This window comes from Camelus ferus, chromosome 2 (genome assembly GCF_009834535.1).
Source record: "Camelus ferus isolate YT-003-E chromosome 2, BCGSAC_Cfer_1.0, whole genome shotgun sequence".
Taxonomy (NCBI): domain Eukaryota; kingdom Metazoa; phylum Chordata; class Mammalia; order Artiodactyla; family Camelidae; genus Camelus; species Camelus ferus.
Window position 1 is genome coordinate 26,957,812 of NC_045697.1, and position 21,238 is coordinate 26,979,049.

General features: G+C 42.6%; 1 protein-coding gene and 1 long non-coding RNA gene across 2 annotated transcripts in view; one reads left to right on the forward strand and one right to left on the reverse strand.

The window, feature by feature from the left end:
- NWD2 (NACHT and WD repeat domain containing 2) overlaps positions 1 to 17,456 on the forward strand; it is a 165,410-nt gene extending 147,954 nt beyond the window's left edge. The window contains exons 4-7 of the mRNA XM_006191169.3: positions 3,102 to 3,305; positions 5,374 to 5,518; positions 7,022 to 7,611; positions 11,070 to 17,456. Of these exons, the coding sequence (XP_006191231.1) occupies positions 3,102 to 3,305; positions 5,374 to 5,518; positions 7,022 to 7,611; positions 11,070 to 15,002 (4,872 nt within the window). The 3' untranslated portion in view covers positions 15,003 to 17,456. The remainder of the gene's footprint in view (positions 1 to 3,101; positions 3,306 to 5,373; positions 5,519 to 7,021; positions 7,612 to 11,069) is intronic.
- On the reverse strand, positions 1,847 to 21,181 carry LOC106730451. The gene is made up of 3 exons (XR_001366912.2): positions 21,018 to 21,181; positions 20,657 to 20,923; positions 1,847 to 3,284 (listed from the first exon to the last, which is right to left on the reverse strand). It is a non-coding gene; the product is annotated as an uncharacterized LOC106730451 (long non-coding RNA).
- Positions 21,182 to 21,238: the final 57 nt, after the last annotated feature.

Genomic DNA, 21,238 nt, shown 5'->3' on the forward strand with positions numbered 1-21,238 from the left:
CAACAATAAATTGCTAATACTGTGATGCTGGTCCTTCCCTGGGACGTGGTCTTGTTTCACTAGTCACTGTTTTGTCTTCTTTCCCCCTTCATGCTCAAAATCCAGCTGGTCTTGCCCTGGATCTTGGTTGCTGGGTCCATCATATTCCTGGGCTTTGTTGGCTGCTGGATGAAGAATTGTCAATTACTAAATCCCATATTTAATATCCTGCCTGTTCACCAAGTCTTCCATCCAATGGCCAAACTCCACTATTTGTCTTTTTGGATTCCTCTCAAAAGTCCTAATTCTACCTCTTAGAAATCATCTTACTCCCTTCCTTGCCCAGGTGGGTTTGCTGGATGACTCTTCCCAGCACTAAAACCTCACTCATCATGACAGAGCCTGACTAAGGATGCTGACTACCCTTATCCAGAATTAACCAAGAGGAGTAGGATACTCACCAGGCTCGCTACCCTTAAATAGATCATCTCCCTTTGTGTCTGTGGTAGAGTGAGAGGTCGTGCCTGCTCATTATCGAAGTTTAACATAAGAGATTTTAGAAGAGAAATTGTTAGGGGAAAACAATTCAAAATAATATTATTTTTGTTGCACTGAGCCTGTTTGCAAGAATAGCCCAGAACAAATGCAGATTAAAATAAAAGTGCTTATAATTGCTTTTAGGCTGATACACTGGGTTTGAGTTAGAACATCCTTATCTCGAAGAGTCCTCCATAAACCCTTGTTTACTTTGCTGAAATAATGGAGACCAATGACGTGGAGTCCCTTCATTCAAGCCCCTTCCAAAGTGACTTATGCAGCCCAAGAGAACAAACAGGTGTATCTCCTTCCTGCCTGGTCTCTGAGGCTAGTACTGAGGAGACCTGAGCCTGGAACAGTGAGTTCAGTTAGCCACAGTCACCTTCAGTAAGCAGCTGAATGAGATGAATTATGTCCCAAGGAGACAGAGGGGGCCTGGCCCAACCAGGGATGTGTTTAGACAGTACCTGCTAAGAGACTATGGGCTCAAGTGAAGGTTGCTGACAAAATTGGTACTTTCCCAAATTGTTACTTTACCTGCTGAGAGCTGAAATATTATCTTTGAACACAAGCAGACATTTCAAACAAAGAAAGGATTTCTTTCTCTGTCTTGGTCTATTCATTTATTTAACAAATATCGGGTTTTTTAAAAAAATATATATTTTCTATGTGCTAGGAGTAAAAAGCTCTGCCCTCTGCCCTCATGGGGTAGTGGAGTTTAGGTCATGAATTTTAGAAATATGTCTACCAAGAACTTTTATTTTCCCACCTGCCAGCATGAGATGAAAAGAATGCTGGGGTTGCAGAGGTAGAAACAAGTGCCTGTGAGGAAGCCAAACCACAGTTCACCTTCCAATGGATAGACCAGGCTGGAAGTTTATGGCAATGGTGCTAGTCAACAGGAGGAAAGGATGAGGACGCCCACCAATTAAACAGAAATTCTCCCGTGGAGACTGCAAAGCAGACAAACTTGCCTTGGACAGGATAGATCTGTGCTAGAGTTCTTTCTGTTCCTTCCTTATTTTTACTAGATAAGGCGTTGAAGATTAATTGAAATACCAGGTGCTCTATAAGCTAATTTTTTTGTCAGCTTAAGCCAGCAGCTCAGGAACCTGGAGGGCTTGCTAAAACATAGATTGCTCAGCTCTATGCCCAGAGTTTCTGACTCAGAACGTCTGGGATGGGCCCATAGGACTTGCATGCCTAACAAGTTCCCGGGTGATGAGGATGCTCCTGCTCTGAGGACCACACTTTGAGAACCATAGGTGTAAGCAAACACTTAGAGGAGACTTGAAAGTGTTGTTCCACAAAGAAGTACAGACAGCAGCACTAGGTTTAAAATTTTTTAATACCTGTTGTTTTTCTCACTGCAAAATAATACACATGTATTGAAAAAAAATTGTTTTAATAAAAAAGCAATGAATTCATAAAACCAAAGTAAATTTAAAACCATCCACTGAAAGATAGCCATTAGTAACCCTGCTGTGTATTTTTATAAAATCTCTATGTGTATATGTTATGTTTATGTCTACACATATACATATATCTTTCTCATATATATATAAAATGTATATACAACATTGGATTCATCTTATACATCTTTTGTAACTTAACCTTTTCACTTAATAATATATTATAAACATCTTTCTACATCAATACAGTTGTAGAACATAATTTGGTACATCCTTTGAATAGAGGTACCAAAATATATTTATATGTATTTAAATGTTCCCATTTGCTGGACACATAGGTTTAACTCTTTCCTGGTAAAACAGGTTCAGAATAAATATGCTGTTAAGTCTTTCTGTATATCTTTAATTATTTTCTAAAGACAGATTCCCAGAAGAAAAATGGCGAAGTCAAAACTCATGTATTTTAAAGCTTTGAATACATATTGCCAGAATACCCTTCAAAAAAACATTGGATCAGTTTACACACTTATCAGCACTACAGAGGTGTTTTCTTACACGACACTGAGCACGTGTTTTCCTTCGCCAGTTCAACAGGGAGAAAATGATATCTTGTTTATATTTTGAATTTTTTCCAGTTACCAGTGGATTTATAGTCACATAACATTCCATGATTTCATACTTCTTTCATTTGTAGCTGTGTAAATCTGGGGCTTAGAATCATACTGTAAACTCTTTATAAAGCAATTCTTTTGCTTGCGAGTATCCGTGTTTGATATTTCAAAGAGTCCAGCACATCATCTTTCTTTGTCAAGAACAAACAAAAAAAATCTCAAAATAGACAATTTTTGTTATAGTATATAAACTCTGTGAAAACAACTTCGCTACAAAATTTTGTATTTGGGGTTTGTCTGATATGATTTGCAATCTCAATTCTTAGTATGTAAATTTATTATAATTTATAATTATAAATTATAAATGCAGTATAAATGGTCTAATTTTACTTATGAAATAATCCATGGGAAAAAAGTATCCACTATGATTAAAAGAGGCAATTGATGGAACAATGTATCTTGTTATCTATCTGTTAATATTTATTGAGTGGCCATATGATGTGAGTACTGAAATGAACTTTCTTGGTGATACACTAAACTGAAATTTCTTGTTGATACACAGGGACTATTAGGTGAAAAATATGGGAACATCCGAATCCCTGGAGAAGTTGAAGCCTCAGAGTTTGAGATGATTTTGGATGCTGCCATAGAGGCGAAGCTGGAAACCAAGTTACTGGAAGAGTGGTACTGTCGAGATGAGAACTCGGTGCCTGCAGCTTATTACCTCAGACCCAAATCGGAAATGCTGAAAAGCAATAAAAATGCAGTACGTTAACTTTCTCTCCAAACTGTGTCTCTCTCCACAACTTTAAACGGTTTATGCCATCCAGGGGTGGTTTCCTCCACAGAAAAGTCACAGTAGACAGAACATTATTTCTTTTTAACAACTAAATCCAAAGCTAAGAAATCTTCCAATTTTTGACCCATCTTTCTTTTTTGGCATCTCAGATTTTCCTTCTGGGGTCATTTCCTCCTTCCTGAAGTATACCTTTTGAAGGTTCCATTAATGAAGGTCTACTAGCGATAAATTCTGTTTATCTGAAAATATTTTTCTCATTTTGCTATTATGTGTCTACGTACATATGCTGTGTGGTATATGTTGTGCTTCCTATATTTTCAAATTCATGTAGTCTATCAGTTCTGGGAAATTCTCAACCATCATCTCATCAAATAACATCTCTCCTCTATTCCTTCCCGTCTTTCCTTTTTGCTCTTTAATTAGATGTACATTAGACTGCCTCAGTCCTCCTCCATGTCTCTTAACTATCTTTTACATTATCAATTTCCTTATCTTTCTGTGCTGCTGTCCAGAAAATTACTTTAGACCTTTTTTCCAGTCCACCAATTTTCTTTTTCAGCTGTGTCCACTCTGTTCATGCATTGAGTTTTCAAGTTCAACAATTATATTTTTAATTTGTGAAAGGGTTTTTTTGGGGGGAGGTGATCTTTTAAAAATCTGCTTAGCCACTTTTATAGTCTCTCTCTTTTTTTAATTCAGTATTTTCCTTTAACATTTCATACATTGTTAATTTATATTCTTGTGTCTTATGTAGAATCTTGGAGTGTGGTTGAGTCATGCATGAGTATGATGAAAACATTATCATTGACTTTTCTCCATCTTTGTTCCCAGATGTATCAATTATGTGTCCTCAGAAACTGAATGGAGGAGGTAGAGAAAATGGGTGGGCTTATTCATTGCAGAGCCTTTTTACAGAGACAGAAAAGAAGGCATAGATATCCAATTCCTCTTCTAAACAGAATATCCCTGATACATTCAGCACCCAGGCAGCTCCGAGATGGGGAGAGCCCTGGGTTAGCAACAGCTCTTCATTCAAGAACCCTGTGTATTTGTCATTCTGATATTTAACATAAAGCATGTTCTCCATGCAAAATGAAATCATACCAGATTTCTCAATTTTTCTTCTTCCTCCTCACATATATTTTTCAAAGTAATTTTTTAAAAAAAATTTCAGACAATTTAGTTATTCTTTTCCACTAATAATCTTACATTAATTACTTGTTAATGATATGCAATATGATGACATTTTGGATATGCTGGGTTAAAATAAAATGTTGTTAAAGTTAATTTCACCTACTTCTTTCTGCTAGAATATGGAGAAGAATATTGAGGTAAGCCCCAAACCATCCCCAGTTAAGTATGCCAGGAGTGAAGGCAGTAGCTGATAAATGTAGATGTCAAAAAACATGATACCTCAAGAAACCAGTTTCACACAGTGGTTTGAGGGCACTTGCACGTATACGTCTATTTAATTGGCTTTCGTTGTTCCTTCTTCATTTGATTCCCTGATCCTCTAGGGAAATTTAAGTTATTTTCTAAACCCCACATGATATTTCAGCATAAACTGTTGCCAAGTAAATGAATGTTTGAAGATCATCATCAGCAATACTCTATAAATGTTACTTTCTTGGTTGGCACTCCTCCTGTTTTATTTCCTAGAAGATCATAAAAATAAATGAGGAAGAAACAACTTAAGACAATTAAATAGTAACATATGAGCACCTCCCCTTTAACTGTGTCTTCTCTAAAGAGGATATTGAAGGGATGATTTTGTATCAAAACTCAAGAGGGAAACACATGTTATATTAAGAAAGCCCCACAAATAAATCCTGTCTGGATTCACATTGTTGTGTCACTTGGGCGAGTTCACATCACTTTCAGGGGATTAAGGAGAGGAAATGAGATACTGTCTGTTAAGTGCCTGTCAGACTAAGGCACATAGTAGATCTTCAAATAACAACAGTTCTCTTGCTTTTAAGTATTGGGTTTCCTTTGATGATTTTAAGACTAATCTCTCACTTTTATGTTTCCATAGATGCAGCCCTCTGGCAATGCTGAGAATGAGAAGACCTGGCAAGAGATATCAGATGAGATCAAGAAGATATTTAAGGCTGCTGTAAAACTGTTGCATGAAAAGGGGAAAATGAAACACAGCCAAGCCAAGAGATATCTGTTCTCAGGTAATTTTTACACAACCTCAGTAAACTAAGGAATAGCTCAATAATAGAGGCATTCACTCCTTCCCTTTTATGGTTCTGCAAATTTAATTGCATTTACTGCCTGGTGAAACTTAATTTTTCTAAAATGGTTCCATCTCCTGGAGAGACAAGTGTTCTTTGGTTTTAACTCAAAGGTAAGCCTTCACTTAACTTGACGACATCTCCAGAAAATGGGACTTTAAAAGAAGTCAGAGGAGGCTGGATATAATAGACCAGACTCTGCCACTGTTTCTCAGTTGAGCTGTTCATTCATTCATTCACTCAGTCGCTCACTCAGCAAACATTTATTGAGGGCACCCTGTGTGTCAGGCACTGAGGCTACAACAATGACCAAGAAAGCAAGGTCTCTACTCCCTTGGAACTAATTGTTTTTTTTAGTGGGAGGAAATAAATGATAGGCAAGTAATAAAATAAATGAACAATATGATTTCATGGGTCTAAAAACAATCACAATACACTTATCTGTGGGACTCCATGATTCATGTCTTCCATCCTCCACTAGACTGTCAGCTTCCTAATGGCTTTTTCTCTCAGCATCCTCTGTTTTCTCTCCACTGTATCCTAAGCAACTAGCAGAGCGCCTGGCACATAGTAGATGCTCATCTAAGACCAACTGGATGAAGGAACGCAGGAGGGGAGGCAGCCAGTTTGAAAAGACTCCTTGCCTTAAAATTCATTTCCATTGATTTAATTGTTTTATTTTTATTTTTCTTCCCTAAAATCACAAGTAAGTGATGTTATTACTACTGATCCAATTTTAAATGTTCTTATGGGATCTCAGATGATTTAGAATGTATATTTACTTTTATGTGAGCATAGGTATTGTAAGACCCAATGTGGTTTCTTAGAAGAAATAAAGTTACACACTAAGTCATTTTTCAGAACCTACTCTGATGGGTATAATGGGATTTAACAGTGACATGGATAATGGATAAATATAATCAGCACATGGCTATATTTTGAACACGCTTTTATTTACACATCTCTCTCTGGGGTGCAATGTATCTGAAACAAAATGGTGAACCCACATTGTAAAGAAGAGGCTGAACAAGGAAGAAGCAAACTAGATACATCATTTGGCCTCTTCCTCATTCTTTCCTGGCCCCGGTTTGTTCCTGCTCTTCACTCTTAGAACCCCTGAAGTCTGAGAGTGAAGCTAAGCAGGAACTTAAAAGAATCAACTATAAACTTGGTTTCCTTTCTTTCTTGTGCTTATGTTCAACCTCTCTCTTGGGTTGGGGAGGAAATTAAACAATTTTATTTAAACCCCTTGTCTGAGTTCCAGGCTGTTTAGGAAAAGACAAATAGGAAATTAAGGAATTAAGAGATTATTTTATAGATGACTCTGCTATACACTATAAGCAAAATAAACTACCACTGGTGACTTGAGAGTTACGTCCCAGGAGTGGAGGTGCCTTGCTTCTTTGTTCTAGGCAATAAACTCCTTGTCATATTTTCTTCCAGCCATAGAAGACGAGTTTGACTTTGCTCTAGGAAAGCAAACTCCAGCATTTCTAAAGAAGTGTGTTTGCTACATTAGGAAAATTGCTAACATTGAGCGTTTCGTGAAAATCCCAGAGATGGGAAAATACATGGATATAACCGGAGCAGAACCAAGGATTATTCGGGACCCAGAAGCCCAAGAGAAGCTGGTAAAACTCAGGGATGAATTTATTCCTACCATCGTTGCATCATCAAATCTGAGAGTGTACACATCTGTTACTCATTGTGACATGAAACTAGGCTACTCCCAAGAAATAGAAAATCATTACATAGAAGGACTCGGTAAACAATTTTATGAGGACATGATTGACATAATTCAGGCAACAGTGCAACAGAACTTTGACACGGAAACTGATACACTCTACGACGAAATCCTTCAGCATTCATCATTATGTAAAACATACGCCTCCTTCTATGAGTACAAATGTGAATCTCTAAACATAGTGCATAAATACATTCTTCCAAGCAAAACCGGGCACATCAACCCTCTTATTATATATGGTGGACCATGCACGGGGAAGACCCTTCTGCTCGCTGAAGTAGCAAAGAAGGTAAAAGCCTATCCTTTTATGAGTGTTTCCGTAAAAACTTTTACTTTGGGGAAAAGATCAGTTGGTCAAATTCACTTCCATTTTCTGAGCTTACTATCTGAACTGGTCTTCTGGGAATGGATATTTCAGCATTTCTCTTTTGCTGGACTAACAGTTATGCTGAAAGAACAGGACTCACGGGGTGCCATTCTAGAACAGCTTTATTTTGTCTCTCGCTGTTCACACTCGTGTCGTGGGGCTAGTTCTCATTTGGATGGAAACTAGGGCAGATCTCACAACTCTTCTCTTCCCTCTGAGCAAAGACAATCACTCTGGACACTAAATCCATCTCAGTTCAGCAATGAGTACGTCCCGTCTAAGATGATAATGAAAACTTCAATCTACATCTCCCCTCTGCCAGCTGAAGTCTACCGCATGCAAGGCACCTCCAGTGGGAAATACGGACATGGCCATCGTCTCCTTTCTTTCACCACACAGCCCTTCTTCCCCCCGTTCCTAACCCTGACCACACTTCTGACTCCTATAGGGTTGTGGTTTAGGGGATGTAGGAAAGGTAGGGTGGCAGGACACTCCTAAATGACCAGTACTGTTCTGACCTGGGCTCCGTACTCTCATCTTGGCAGGTGTTTAAAACTTCCTCCCATTTCTTCTGAGCCCTTTTCATAGTTTCCCAAAGGTCCTTTCCCTCCCACATCCCCACTCCCTGCCTCTCTGGTCCTCACTGAACATCTCTCACCTGTGGTTCCCTAGATACAGGCAACTGCACTGTTCTTCCAGCCGGTCACCTCTGTGGCTCCTATACATCCAGAAACACATTTCTAGTATCTCTCTGCCAAGAGCCTCTCCACAACCTAGCAAACTCCCTTAGACAGGACCTGGGAAAAACAAAACCAACAGAAATCATTGTCAGCTCATGTTAGCCATTGGCCCACATCCGATACCTGGGAAACACTCAGCATTTTTTGACTCTGAGAAACTTCAGTTCCATACAGCAGCTCTCTCATCACTCCTCCATAGGAGCAGCTAGCCAGCCTCAGTCACTCAACCTCCATATTTCTCAGATGTTACCAGACACATATGGCCATGTCTCCCAAGCCCTAGGGGACATCCCGTAAGTGGTGTATTGCAGCCCCTTCCCTAGGCTGGAAGTGAGGGGTGCGCATCTCTCAGCCCTTCCCTTTGGGAGTGTGGTGGTGATAGATACGACCCACGGCATTCTCATCTCCCACTTTTTTCTTGGCCTCTTGAATCTCCTTTTCAGACTGGAGGTGGGTAGTCAGCCAAAGGCAGCAAAACTGGTTTTCACAACTCCCTTTCAAGGTGTGCATGATGGCCCAGAGCTCCAACCTGGAGTGTGCTATCTATTGTCTTCGGACCTCAGTCTAACCTGGATGAAACTAGTCCCTGTTTTAACCTCCTGGTACACTTGATGTCCAAATCTGATAGTTTATATTATCCTGACGTTACCTTGGAATCTCTATATTGTTCTTCCTGTGGTTACTCTCTTAAGAACGGAGCTTTCTTTAACTCTGTGAACATTCTCATGATCCATCACATGCTGCACTGTCTCGGGTAGGTTATCTTGAGGACAAGAGCAGGGACAGTTGTGTTGCACCTTTTGTGGTGATTAGGTTCCAAAGCAAGGTCACAGGTGACAACCAGATATATCAAACTTACTCTTAAAAAGTCCTCAGGAAGGTCCATTTACCATTTCTTAATCTGCCAAGCCCAGGTGCTGGTTTCTTCTTGTGTTAGGACACGCAGCTCTCGCTTTAACTGAACACCTGATGAAATGGCAGGCTTACATCTAGGAGCCACACTGCATCAAATAAATGTATGTGTGTGCGTGTGCGTGTGCGTGTACGTGTGTGTGTCTGTCTGTCTTTGAACACTGCTTTGTATGTGTATCCTCAAACTTTACAATTTTTCCAAGTTAACAAGATAGTAACGTTACAAGCAGCCCATGGGAACTGAAATCAAATGAGAAGACATCCATGTGTTGATTTCACACTCACTCTGAGGCCTCTTCCTTGTGGAGGAGGTAGAAGGACAGTGTGCATGTGATGCAGCCCCACGTGTCTAGCACGGGAGGCAGTCACGTGACGTGTGCTGATCTGCCTGTACACAGAAGCGATCCCTGTGGGCAGAACGTGGTGACAGTTAATCAACTTGAAAAATGGCTTTCTGAGTTCTTGCTGTTCTGGATATGAGCCATGCCTATTTCTAGGTCCCTTGTCTCTGCTCTGCTTGCCTCTCTCCTGGGGAACTTCTACCCCCTGCCCCCATCTCCTCCTACTTGCCGCCACTTCCACCAACAACACCCTGTCCTCTTGTGACCTCATGTCCTGTGTGAGGATGGAGACAGGCATCTCGTGTTCATCTCTAGGTTATCTCCCATGCAGCCGACATTTCCTTGGACATGAGCTAATGATGGCAGGGCCATTCTTTATAGACATCACACATCCCACCACACGTGATTGGGAGGAGGGAGGACAATGCAAATAATCATCATAAGCCATCCAAGTAGGGACAAATTGTGTTCTCTTTCTGATTTGCCAGCAAAAGATGCTGTAAAGTGGCAGGGTATTACCGTCCTCCAAGTCAGCAGCAAAAGCTGGGGCTGATCACCAACCACGAGTTGCTTATTTTCCTTAACAGCTCGTTCTGAAACTGACATCCCTGAATCTTTTCTGAACATATTCTAACTTCAACCTGAACTATTTCTGAAGGAACCAAGTTTCATAAACTAACTTTCTAATGTATTAAATAACATGTGCTTTCCTAAGGAGCATCCTTGGTGAATTCCAAGCGTTACTGAAAGATGTTGTCTCCCTAAAAATACGTTTTGGAGTGTTTTATACTTTGATCATATCCCTTTTTGTCCTTGCAATTCCAGACAGAAAGATACTAAACTTATCAGCCCCCTCTTCGTATATTTTCTCTCTTTAACTCTACAATTAAAAGGGAGAAAGAGAGGGAGAGAGAATGGGAAAGAGAGGGCCTTATGTGATCTCAATTAAGGGACATATTTGATTGATATACTGTGTAGATCATTACTTAATCTTTTCATTAAATAAATACTTACTAAGCACCTACCATGTGCCAACAACTGTGCCAGGAAATGAAAATTCAGTAATGAAAAACTAACCATATTAGATATTCAGATTTACAGTTTGTGAAATGCTTTGTGACTTTTAGAACACCAGCTAAATGCTGCCTTATGACTGACTAGTACTGTCATCACCGCTCTATTGCCTTCAGTAGAGTGGCCCTGAGGGTCTCACCTATGAGCTTTGCAACAGCTCTTCGACCATCTCAGGTTTTCCCATTTCCCGGTTCTAGGCTACTTTCTGCACGGTCAGGGTTACCAGAAGTCCGATCTGTGCCGACAGGAGGCGTTGCTGCATGTGACCGTGTGACTCTCTGTCACCATTCTAAACTTGGCCTTTATTTTTTAGGCTTATGGCTGGCTACATGAAGACACAGGACCAGAATCGGACCCAGTCGTAGTCGTGCGATTTCTAGGAACCACAGACATGAGTACTGATCTCAGGACTCTTCTTGTAAGTGTTTGTGAACAGTTGGCAGTTAACTACCGGTGCCTGGTTCAGAGCTACCCTAAGAAGATCCATGACCTCCGTGACTTATTTATCAACCTTCTGAATGAGTCTTCGCTGCAGAGGCCTCTCGTGGTGATATTTGATGCCCTGGAGCAACTCTCGGACAGCGACGAGGCCAGGAAGCTCTGGTGGCTCCCAGCTCACCTTCCCCGCTTTGTCCGGATCGTCCTCTCCACGCTGCCCAACAAACACGGGATCCTGCAGAAGCTACGGTGCCTTATCCACGCAGAAGACAACTACATCGAGCTGGTTCCACGGGACAGGAAGATGTGCAGCCAGGTGCTCAAACACCAGCTGCTGCGGGTCAAGAGGAAGGTCACGTCGGGCCAGCAGATTTATGTGAACAACGCCTTCTCCAAGTGCACGCTGCCCATGTTTGTGAACCTGACCTTCAGGGAGGTGAGACATTGGCGATCTCACAGAGACGTCGATGAGTCCTCGCTCTGTGTCACCGTCCATGAAAGCATAGAGCAGCTCTTTTGGTCCTTGGAAAAGAAATGTGGGCAGAAACTAGTCTGCCGGGCTCTTGGTTACATCACCATGGCCAAAATGGGTTTGAGTGAAATGGAGCTGGAGGATGTGCTGGCCCTCGACAACACGGTCATGAACGAGCTCAGTGAGTGTGCCAGGCCCAACAATCCTCTGAGAGTACCCTATCTGTACATCGCCAGGCTCAAGGAGGGGCTCAGTGGGTACTTAATTGAGAGACACGTGAAGAATGTCACCCTCCTGGTCTGGGCCAACAGACACCTGCAGCTCATAGCCCAGAAGCGGTATCTGCAGGACGGCGGTGACCTGCGTGAAATGCACACCATCCTGGCAGACTACTTTCTGGGCGTCTGGTCAGGGGGCAGGAGAAAAGCTTTCTGCCTTGAAGACCCCTACTTGAATGGCTGCCTTGACTTGGAGAGCAGAAGCCTGCTGGAGGAGGAGAAGCACTTCATGGAGCAGGCTTCCTTCGACAGGCAAGCCCCTGACCAGCCCTGGGTTTTCCAGTGTAACCCGTTGGAGCCCGACATCTTTTTCGTCAACCATCGGAAAATGTGTGAGCTCCTGTACCACCTGACGAGGTGCGGGAAGACCGACGACTTGCTCTATGGCATCATCATGAACTTCAGCTGGCTCTACACCATGACCAAGATCGGCCAGTTTGACAAAGTGCTCTCTGACATCGAGCTGGCTTACAACTACTCACAGGAGAAGGAGCTGAAGTTTCTGGCAAGCACCCTCCGCAGCATCAAAACCAAGGTCGTTGCGTTCCCCGGCTCCCTTTCCGCCGAGCTTCAGCAAAGACTGCTGCCTGTCGTAAGTTCCCTGCCTAAACTCAGACACCTTCTTTTAGAATGTGACAAAGACGGCCCCAAATATTGCTCCATTGTGCCATTACATTCATCCATGGACGTGACCTACAGCCCAGAGCGTCTTCCCTTGTCATCTAGTCACCTGCATGTCACCGAGATTCTGCCCACCTCTAACCCCAGTACAGTCCTCACGGCTTTAGAAAATGGTTCCATCAGCACGTGGGACGTGGAAACACGTCAACTACTCAGGCAAATCACGACAGCCCAGTCTGTCATCCTGGGCATGAAACTCACCAGTGACGAAAAGTATCTTGTTGTGGCTACAACAAATAACACCTTGTTGGTTTATGATAATGTAAATTCTTGCCTCCTGTCTGAAGTGGAAATCAAAGGGACCAAACATGGAAGCGGCTCCACCTACATCAATGGATTTACACTGTCCGTTAAACACGCCCTTGCCTGGCTTGAAGCCAGCAAAGACGTCACTGTCATCGACCTGCTCTACGGATGGCCCCTTTACCAGTTCCACTGCTGGTATGAAGTGACCTGTGTCCAGTGCTCGCTGGACGGCGCCTATGCCTTCTGTGGACAGTACCTGAACACCACCACCATATTTCATTTAGGGAGTGGAGAAAAGTTATGTACGGTGACATCTGAATTTTCGGGTGGGTTTGTGAAGTTCCTTCTTATCTTGGACACGGCTCAAGAAATGGTAATGGTAGACAGTGAGGGAAGCCTCTCTGTTTGGAACACTGAGGACATCTCCAACCCCCAGCTGACTGATGACTTTGACTGCCGAAGAGAAGATAGTGAGGTGGTCAGCATTGAACTTTCAGAGGACCAGAGTGCAGTTCTGATCTGTAAAGCCCTCAGCATTGAGCTCTTAGATACTGGCATGTGGAAAGTGGCTGAAAAGTTCAGAGCTAAACACAACGAACGCTTTATATCAGCCGTGCTGTCCAAGAACGGGGACTGCATCATCGCGACCATGGAAAATACCTCAGCCGTGTTTTTTTGGAGGCGGGACACGGGACAATGTATGGCGAGCTTACAGGAGATCTCAGGAACCATAGTCAAGCTGGTGAAATCAAGTCACCACAACATGCTGCTCTCTTTGTCAACCAGTGGGGTTCTTTCTATCTGGGACATAGATATCATCACAGCCATGTCAAACATAGATAAGACTGGAAAACCCATCCAAAGTCTGGTGTTGCCTGCTAGGGGGGAAATCATTTACTCCCTGGATGGCTCTGATTGTGTTCATAAATGGAACTTCAGCAGTGGGTTCCTTGAAGCAGTATTTAAGCACGAAGGGATAGTTGAACACTGTGTGTTGACGTCCTCAGGAGACGTAATGGTGACAGCGGATGACAAGAGCAGCCAGTACGTCTGGCACACCAGCAGCGGGGAAAACCTCTTCCGCATTAACGGGCAGAGGATATCTCAGCTGCTAATTACACACAATGACCAGTTCGTGGTCTCTCTCTGTGAGGAAAACGCCTCCAGGGTTTGGAGACTGGCCACAGGCCACAGGGTGTGCAACATTCTGACCACTCTGCAGAACGCCTTTATAACCTCTGCAAACACCTTCGTGGTGGGGATGACCAAAAGCAAGGTGCTGGCAGTCAGCCTTTGGACAGGAAGCATCACCAAGAAATTTTGCTGTGAAGACGGCACCACCATTGTGAATTTTAAATTGATCCCCGACTGTCCAGACATCATCGTGTTTATCACATCGGCCGAGACGGTGAATATCTGGAGTCTGACAGAAGAAGTGATCTGTCGCCGTGTGCAACTGCCAAACAACTTCCTGAAAAATCTAGAGGATTTTGAAATCTCCCCGAATGGAAAGCTAGGCATTATTTCCAGGGGAGACGAAAATATCAACGTGCTAGACTTACACAGCGGTAAATTACGGGTGGTTCATGCCTCTGGGGTCATCTGGAGGCAGAGGCTGTCTCGAGACGGTCGCTACCTGGTATACATTTGTTTCCGAAACGGGGAGGAAGAGGATGAAAACGGTGCGCTATCCAGTTTGATTGTCATGAGACTGGCCGACGGCAAAAATATCGGTGCTTGTTCCCTTTACAAAACACCAACTTTTCTCGCCCTCTCCCAGAGGCACCTGAACATCATTGTAGGTTTTGACGACGGGAGCGTAGGGATATACACCGTGGTGGACCGCGTGGATGCTGCGCTGAAAATTAAAATCGCCACGTCAAACAGCAGACAGATCTTCAACAGCACGACGCAGGCATCCAGGCCAAAGTGCCATCGTTACTGTTTCAAAGTGTCTGTGGATTGCCTGTGGAGAGAGTCTACTGAGGTCTTTGCAAGAGACAGTCCCATCACAGTGAGTGACTCCACGGAGCCCAACGAGGCCACGCCTTCCAGGAAACACAACTCTTGCTACGACCGGGTGTGCTCCGCCCTGGAATCTAGGGGCCACAGCTATGCCCCTGACAACTGACAAATGTTTTTCCTGCTCACATATATAAAGAAAGAAAAATCTCTGTATCCCAGATGATAAACCACTCATTCTTAAAAAACAGGAAAGATGCTAGAGTTCCAGTATTAATTATTAATGTGCTCATGAAATGTACAGATGTGTGAAATTGCGTTTAGGTTTTTTTTTTTTTTTTGGTCAAAGCTCATCCAGGAAGAAAGTCTTGACAGAGAATTTCTAGAAATCACATTTACATGGCTATGTCACCTGGAAGTTAGAGGGTAGTTTTAAAATTAACTGTGTGGGAAGAAGCAGCTTAACTCATCCCATTATGCAGATGAGAGAGGAGCGAGCTATATACGGACCATTTGGACTGGAGTTAGCTCTACAGGAAATGATCGAAATTGTGAAATTGCTGCTTGACTTCAAATGATTGTGTGGATCACTAAACACAGCCTTAATCTCTCCTTACATTTTACAATCCTGACAACTGTGTAAATCCAGTCTGCAGAGGGAAGGTCTAAAGGTGCAAAATAACGTAACAAAATGGCCCAGGTGTGCCCCCAGTTTCCTGAGAGAAAGGACATGAAGGGCGAGGCCGCAGGCTGGACTGGGACAAGAGCTCCCTACCACTATCACAGGGCTATTGAACATGCAGCCGTCTTCTTTCAAATACAGTTGTGACAACTGCATGCAAGGGTTTCTGTATAACAGAACATCCGGTTTTTAACCTATTTCCTGGGCTGCAAAAGAACACTTTTAATAAGAAACCACAATCTTTTCATGTCTTTTTGAAATGCCCATTTGTGCTGGGTGTAAAGAAGAGTTGCAGGAAAGGGCATTACAGATTCAGTCAAAACACCTGTTCATTTCTGTCATTGTACTAACAACAGTCTGTGCAATAGAAATCAGTTGTTCAGAAGCGTAAATTATTTCCTAGGCCCCTGCAGTAAATCTTAGTAGAAGGAAAGCTTTCTTGACTTGCCATCTATGGAATACGGATGACATCTGCCTTACTCTCATTCCTCCTCTGTCCTGTGTAAAACGCAGATAGATGACCAAATACTCTGGGACAAACTGAATATGCCTGTCTTTGTGCTAAAATATTCCACAGATCTTAAGGGTGTCCAAAGGCTCTTATTGTCCCTGTGTGAAATTACTGTCTTACTTCTACTCACTCTATGTGTGCACCCTTCTTGATCTGTCTCCCTTTCTGCCTAAGGACTCTTCGGAGCCTTTCATAGTCTTATCTGTTTCAAAGCAGAAGCTGTGAAATGGTATTCGATGTTTTTTAAAAGCTACTTTACCTATTTAGAAGAAAATATTACATCCCAAAAGGGGAACGTGATTTTCTTCCTTCCATATTCTTCTCATGGCATGTCCCTGGATAACTCTCCAAAGGGTGTCAGTAGTGATGGTTTGGTTTGGTTTGGTTTGATTTGAAAGGGCCAGTGGTGACTTGTGTAGGCAGAATAATGAACAAGGAACTGACTCACTTTCAGTCCAGCTCCACCTTGAACTCATCAACTATCCGTAGGTAGATCCTTAACCTCCCAAATGTATTGTTTTTGTAAACTGCAGAATAAAGGTAGTGATAGCTTCTGCTGTTGCCCTCATAGGGATGTTGGGGAGAAACATGAGAAAAAAAGAGCATGACATCTTAATTGTTAATGCTAATGGAAGAAACAAAGTGATCTAACCTATAGGGAATCCAAGTCAACTGTATTTCACTTTGGAAAGCAATTTGACACATAAGCATACAGAGATGTGATTCAGATATAAACACCCCACTCGTTGGTGAAAGACTTTTTCAGTATGTTCCTCCTGGCCTAGCTACCAGCCGGGGAGGTGGAAGCCCAGAGGAGGCTCAGCCCATGTACAGATCACCTGGAGTAGATTGTATGAATCAGTGCTTTTTTTAGCTCTTCGAGGCAACACATTCTTATTCTTGTCCTTATCAGTTGGACCTCCATGCTACACATTTCTCAGAATTAAATGCCTAGGTGGATTAAATGTAGTGTGTGAATGTTCTATGTAACAGCCAATAGAGTTTAACAAGTGACTTGAATGATTTTTTTCCTAACTTGTTTGCAACTGATAGCTCATATTGAATGTTTTTATGTAAACTTTGTATTGTTGGGAAGAATTGCCCAATCAGAGATTTATATTTTCATAAATGTTACATTTAGTTAAATTTTGTTACAGAGTTGTTACACTAGAAAATTATTGCAGTCTTCAAACAATGTACAGTCTTGTGTATGTATTGTTTGTATGAATAAAAGATAAACAGCTTAGATTTGCATAGTGTTTGTTTTTCTCCTCCAACTTTGGCAGGTGTAGTTAAGAGATCTTCAGTAAAAATAACAATAATTATTCCTGTACACGAAGCATTTTTTTTGGAGCTTTGCATGTATTAAGCCACGCAATCTTCACAACAGCCATATGAGATAGGTACTGTATTCCAAATGTACAGATGAAGAAACTAAAAACAGAGGAACAGATGGACAGGATTTCAATACCCACCAATGTCTTTTTTTGTTAACTTCTGAAAGCACATAAAAATAAAGCTTTGAGCATCCAGTAGGCACTTACTGATAATGACCTTTAAGATATTTTCTAACTTGCAGATTAGAGACCAGGCAAGGCTCTAAAGCTCACTGGAAGGCTTTGCAAACTCCCAGGGTTTTCAGGTATAACCGCAATAGCTGAAGTATTCATTCAGCAAATATTTACTTGGTCATGCATTTTGCCAGGAATACAGAGGCTGATAAAATAGGTTATACCTTCTAGGATATCACAGTCTTATAACAGGAAACAGGACACAAGCTCTCTGTGTGAGTGCCAGGGCTGTGTGCTTCCCTCTGGGGCTTGGGGCAGAGGTGGGAAGGAGAGTCACCCAGAGGCCGTCCTACTCATGAACTGCCTCCAGGTGAGAGAGCAGGGCCAAGGGGGAAGCTTCCCATATGCACTTTCGTTTTTCCCTTGTTGCCTCTGGAATCTCAGAATTCCCCACACACACATACCAAAAAAAAATTTTTTTTAAACAAAGGAGTAATGGAGAGCTTAAGTGATGATAACTAGGAAATAACCAGGTGAAATCTTGTATCTAGTTTCATGAAACATCCTCAGAGAAACTTAAAATCAGATTTTAAAAAAATTGAAGAAATTATCTGTTGGGTTTGATCTTCACGTGGCTGAGACTGACTTCTGTTTAAAATGTACTTCCTTTGAAAACAATCCCATTACCCATGCTGGGGAATTCCTTCTTGGATTCTGCTCTAAATTCTTGAGGTTGAAGTCTACACTTTCTTTTCTTTCGGTTCTCAGAGAAAATGTAGAGGAAGGGATCACTCTTATTTGCATAAAAGCACTTCATATGCGTGAAGTCTGCTGTTTAATAAAATACCTGCTTTCCTAGGGGCAAGAGCACAACAAACACTGCTTGCTATGTCCAAGGCATTATGCTATGCCTAGGATGAGAAGTCAGCCATGCACACCCCCTGCCCTCCAGAATCCTACCATCTAAAGGAGGCAACTAAATTAGAGGTAAGACAGACTGTGATTTTAAAAAAAGAAAGAAAGAAAGTTGTTAATAAAAGTGATAGATGCTGAGGATATACTGCAGAGGAGCAATAACTCTAACTGGGAATCAAAAAGGATGGCCTAGAGGAGATGACAGAGCAGAATCTTGAAGGATAAACAGGATTTAGCTGTCAGAATGTCAGAAAGACATTTCTCAGGTGGAGGAAGCTATGTGAGCAAAAACAGGGTGAGACAAAGGACATTTGGATGACTTCAGATGCTATGTGGAGATGTTAAATTTTATTTGGTAGCCAAGAGGGAATCGTGAAAAAGTTTTTGAGAAGGGGAGTGGTCTAGTTGAATGGTGTTCTAGAATGACTGGGGCAGTACTATGTCAGATGGACTAGAGATGGGAGAGACAAGAAGCTGGGAGGCCAGTAAAGAGACTATTGCAAAGATCTGAGATAGAAAGTCTAAGAAATTTTTTTCTTTTTCTTTCTTTATTTTTAATTTGGTTTCTTTAATTGAAGTGTAGTTGATTTACAATGTTAGTTTTAGCAAAGCAATTCAGTTAAGAAAGTATAAGAACTTCACCTTAGGGCAGTGGCAGTGAAATTGCTAAGAGGAGTGGCTTCAGGACTTCACTGATAGAGGTGGGTGACAAAAGGGACACTCAGATAATTCCAGTTCCAATTGAAATCAGGCAGAGAGTACAATTACAAATGTAAAATGAGTAGGTTAGGAGATGAAAATGAGGGAAATGATAAAGTTGGACCCAGAGAGTTTAAAAGTTAAGACACCCACGTGGGCAATTGTAAGTAGACTATCCATACAATGGACAAATCTGAGCTAAGGATAAAGAATCCAACCAGTTATCTCTTTCTCAAAAGTCTAAAATGCCTAATACGGTGCTTTTTTTGGTTATAATGTAAGCCAATACTATAACCTTTTTAAAAGTTTACCTCTTCTTCAGAATGGAGTTTTGAGTCCTCAGAAATGTTCACCAAATAAAACATAACTCTCAACTTTTAGGCTGTGCATTTATTTCAGTCAACAGAATCATATTGACAAATTCAGAACTATACTGAAAAATCCACTCAAACAAATTAGTTTTCCTGTCTTCCATGATTCATATGCCAATGAAAACCGAAACACACCTAAAAACCTAAGTGAATCATGGCATTTCATCCCCACATGCATAAAGAAACCATAGGTTTTTCTTCTGTATTTTTATGGAGGTCCCCTCCGAGCTCCCTTTGGCATTCCACGTAACCTGCATGAAGTACAGATTACACTTCATACAGACCCATCAAAAGGTTCAGTTTCAGTGTAGGAAAAACATGACAAGTTATGTAACACTGGTAATCTGAGGTTACCAGTAACACCAACACCTCTGGCTTTACAGAACTCCAGCCTTTAGTAGATGAGGGAAACTTAGCCAGCTGCTTGAACATGCTCAGGGCAGTGGTTCGCACACTAGAACGTGCACTGTTTGTTAAAATGCAGATTATTTTACCCTCTCTGCCCCAGCTGTTTCTACATAGGTATGTCCTGGGCAGAACCCAAGAATCTGCATTTTTACTAAATTCCTCCAGATGATGCTGATTCTGCTAGTCTGGGAGTTACACTTTAGAACCCAAGATAAATACCAGTCTTTTTGGTCAGAATAACCTAACTGATAAACATACCAGTATCTTGTGGACATTACTAGAAGTTAGACAGGAGGGTCCTTTGTTGTGACAGAGGGTTTTATGAGAAAGTGGTGTAAAACGGCATATAACGTCCCTCATCAATCGATCATGTTCAAGCATGCAGCTACTGCACAAGCGGGAAGATTCAAAAACCGAGTTTTCCTCCATAAAGCGTGGCAAATGTCGCCGTGTTAAATGGCGCCAGAATCACTGGCACGCATTAAGAACTAAGGGCAGAACGTCCACTTTCAATAGTATCCTGCCCTGTTGCTTCTCCAGCATCCTGTTTTATATCCTGACTCTCCCTGAATGGATGAAGGGGAGAGGAGAGGACAAGCTAGGTGGCGCCGTTGCTTAACACATTTTCCTGTCAAGCCCAACACTGACGCACTAGGGCGCACAGGTGCAAAGAATTTACAACCCTTGAGTGCTGTTTCAGAGTAAAGCAACCAGCTCACCACTCACCTGAGGTGTTGCAACAAGCACGGGCGTGGAGCTCAGGAGAGTGGCCGCAGTGTGGCAGCCAAGGTTCTAACACTCCCGGAGAAGAGAGGGAAGTTGTGGGTCGGGGAAGCATGACTTCGCTGAACTCCCACTGTGGTCTTGGGGTGCAGCGTGTGCCACGTCCCTGGGAATTCTCACCTGGTGGCGTCTGCGCTCTTCCCCAGATCATCCCGCCCATAAAGGCAGGCGAACTGTGCGCACAATGGGTGTAAATGGCTAAGGCCAGAGCTGAGGAGGAAACAGAAACACAAGTTCACAGGGATAAGGGGTGGGGGGCAGATCTCTTTGCCAGGGAGAGCACTTATTTATCTCCTCCACTTACGTCCTGAATCCAAGGAAAAGCACGACGGAAAAGTGGGCAGCAAAAAGTTCCCCAGCGCGGGCGGGCGGCTGGCACGCAGCCTGGGCGTCGGCGGTAGAGGCCGAGCCCCGGGGTGCTCTTCGGTGCGCGCCGCTGGCCGGTGCGGTCTCCGGGGCCCCCGCGCGGCGCGGGCCGCGCAGGTAAAGGGTTACGCGGGCCCGGGAGGCTCGCCCGCCGGCCGG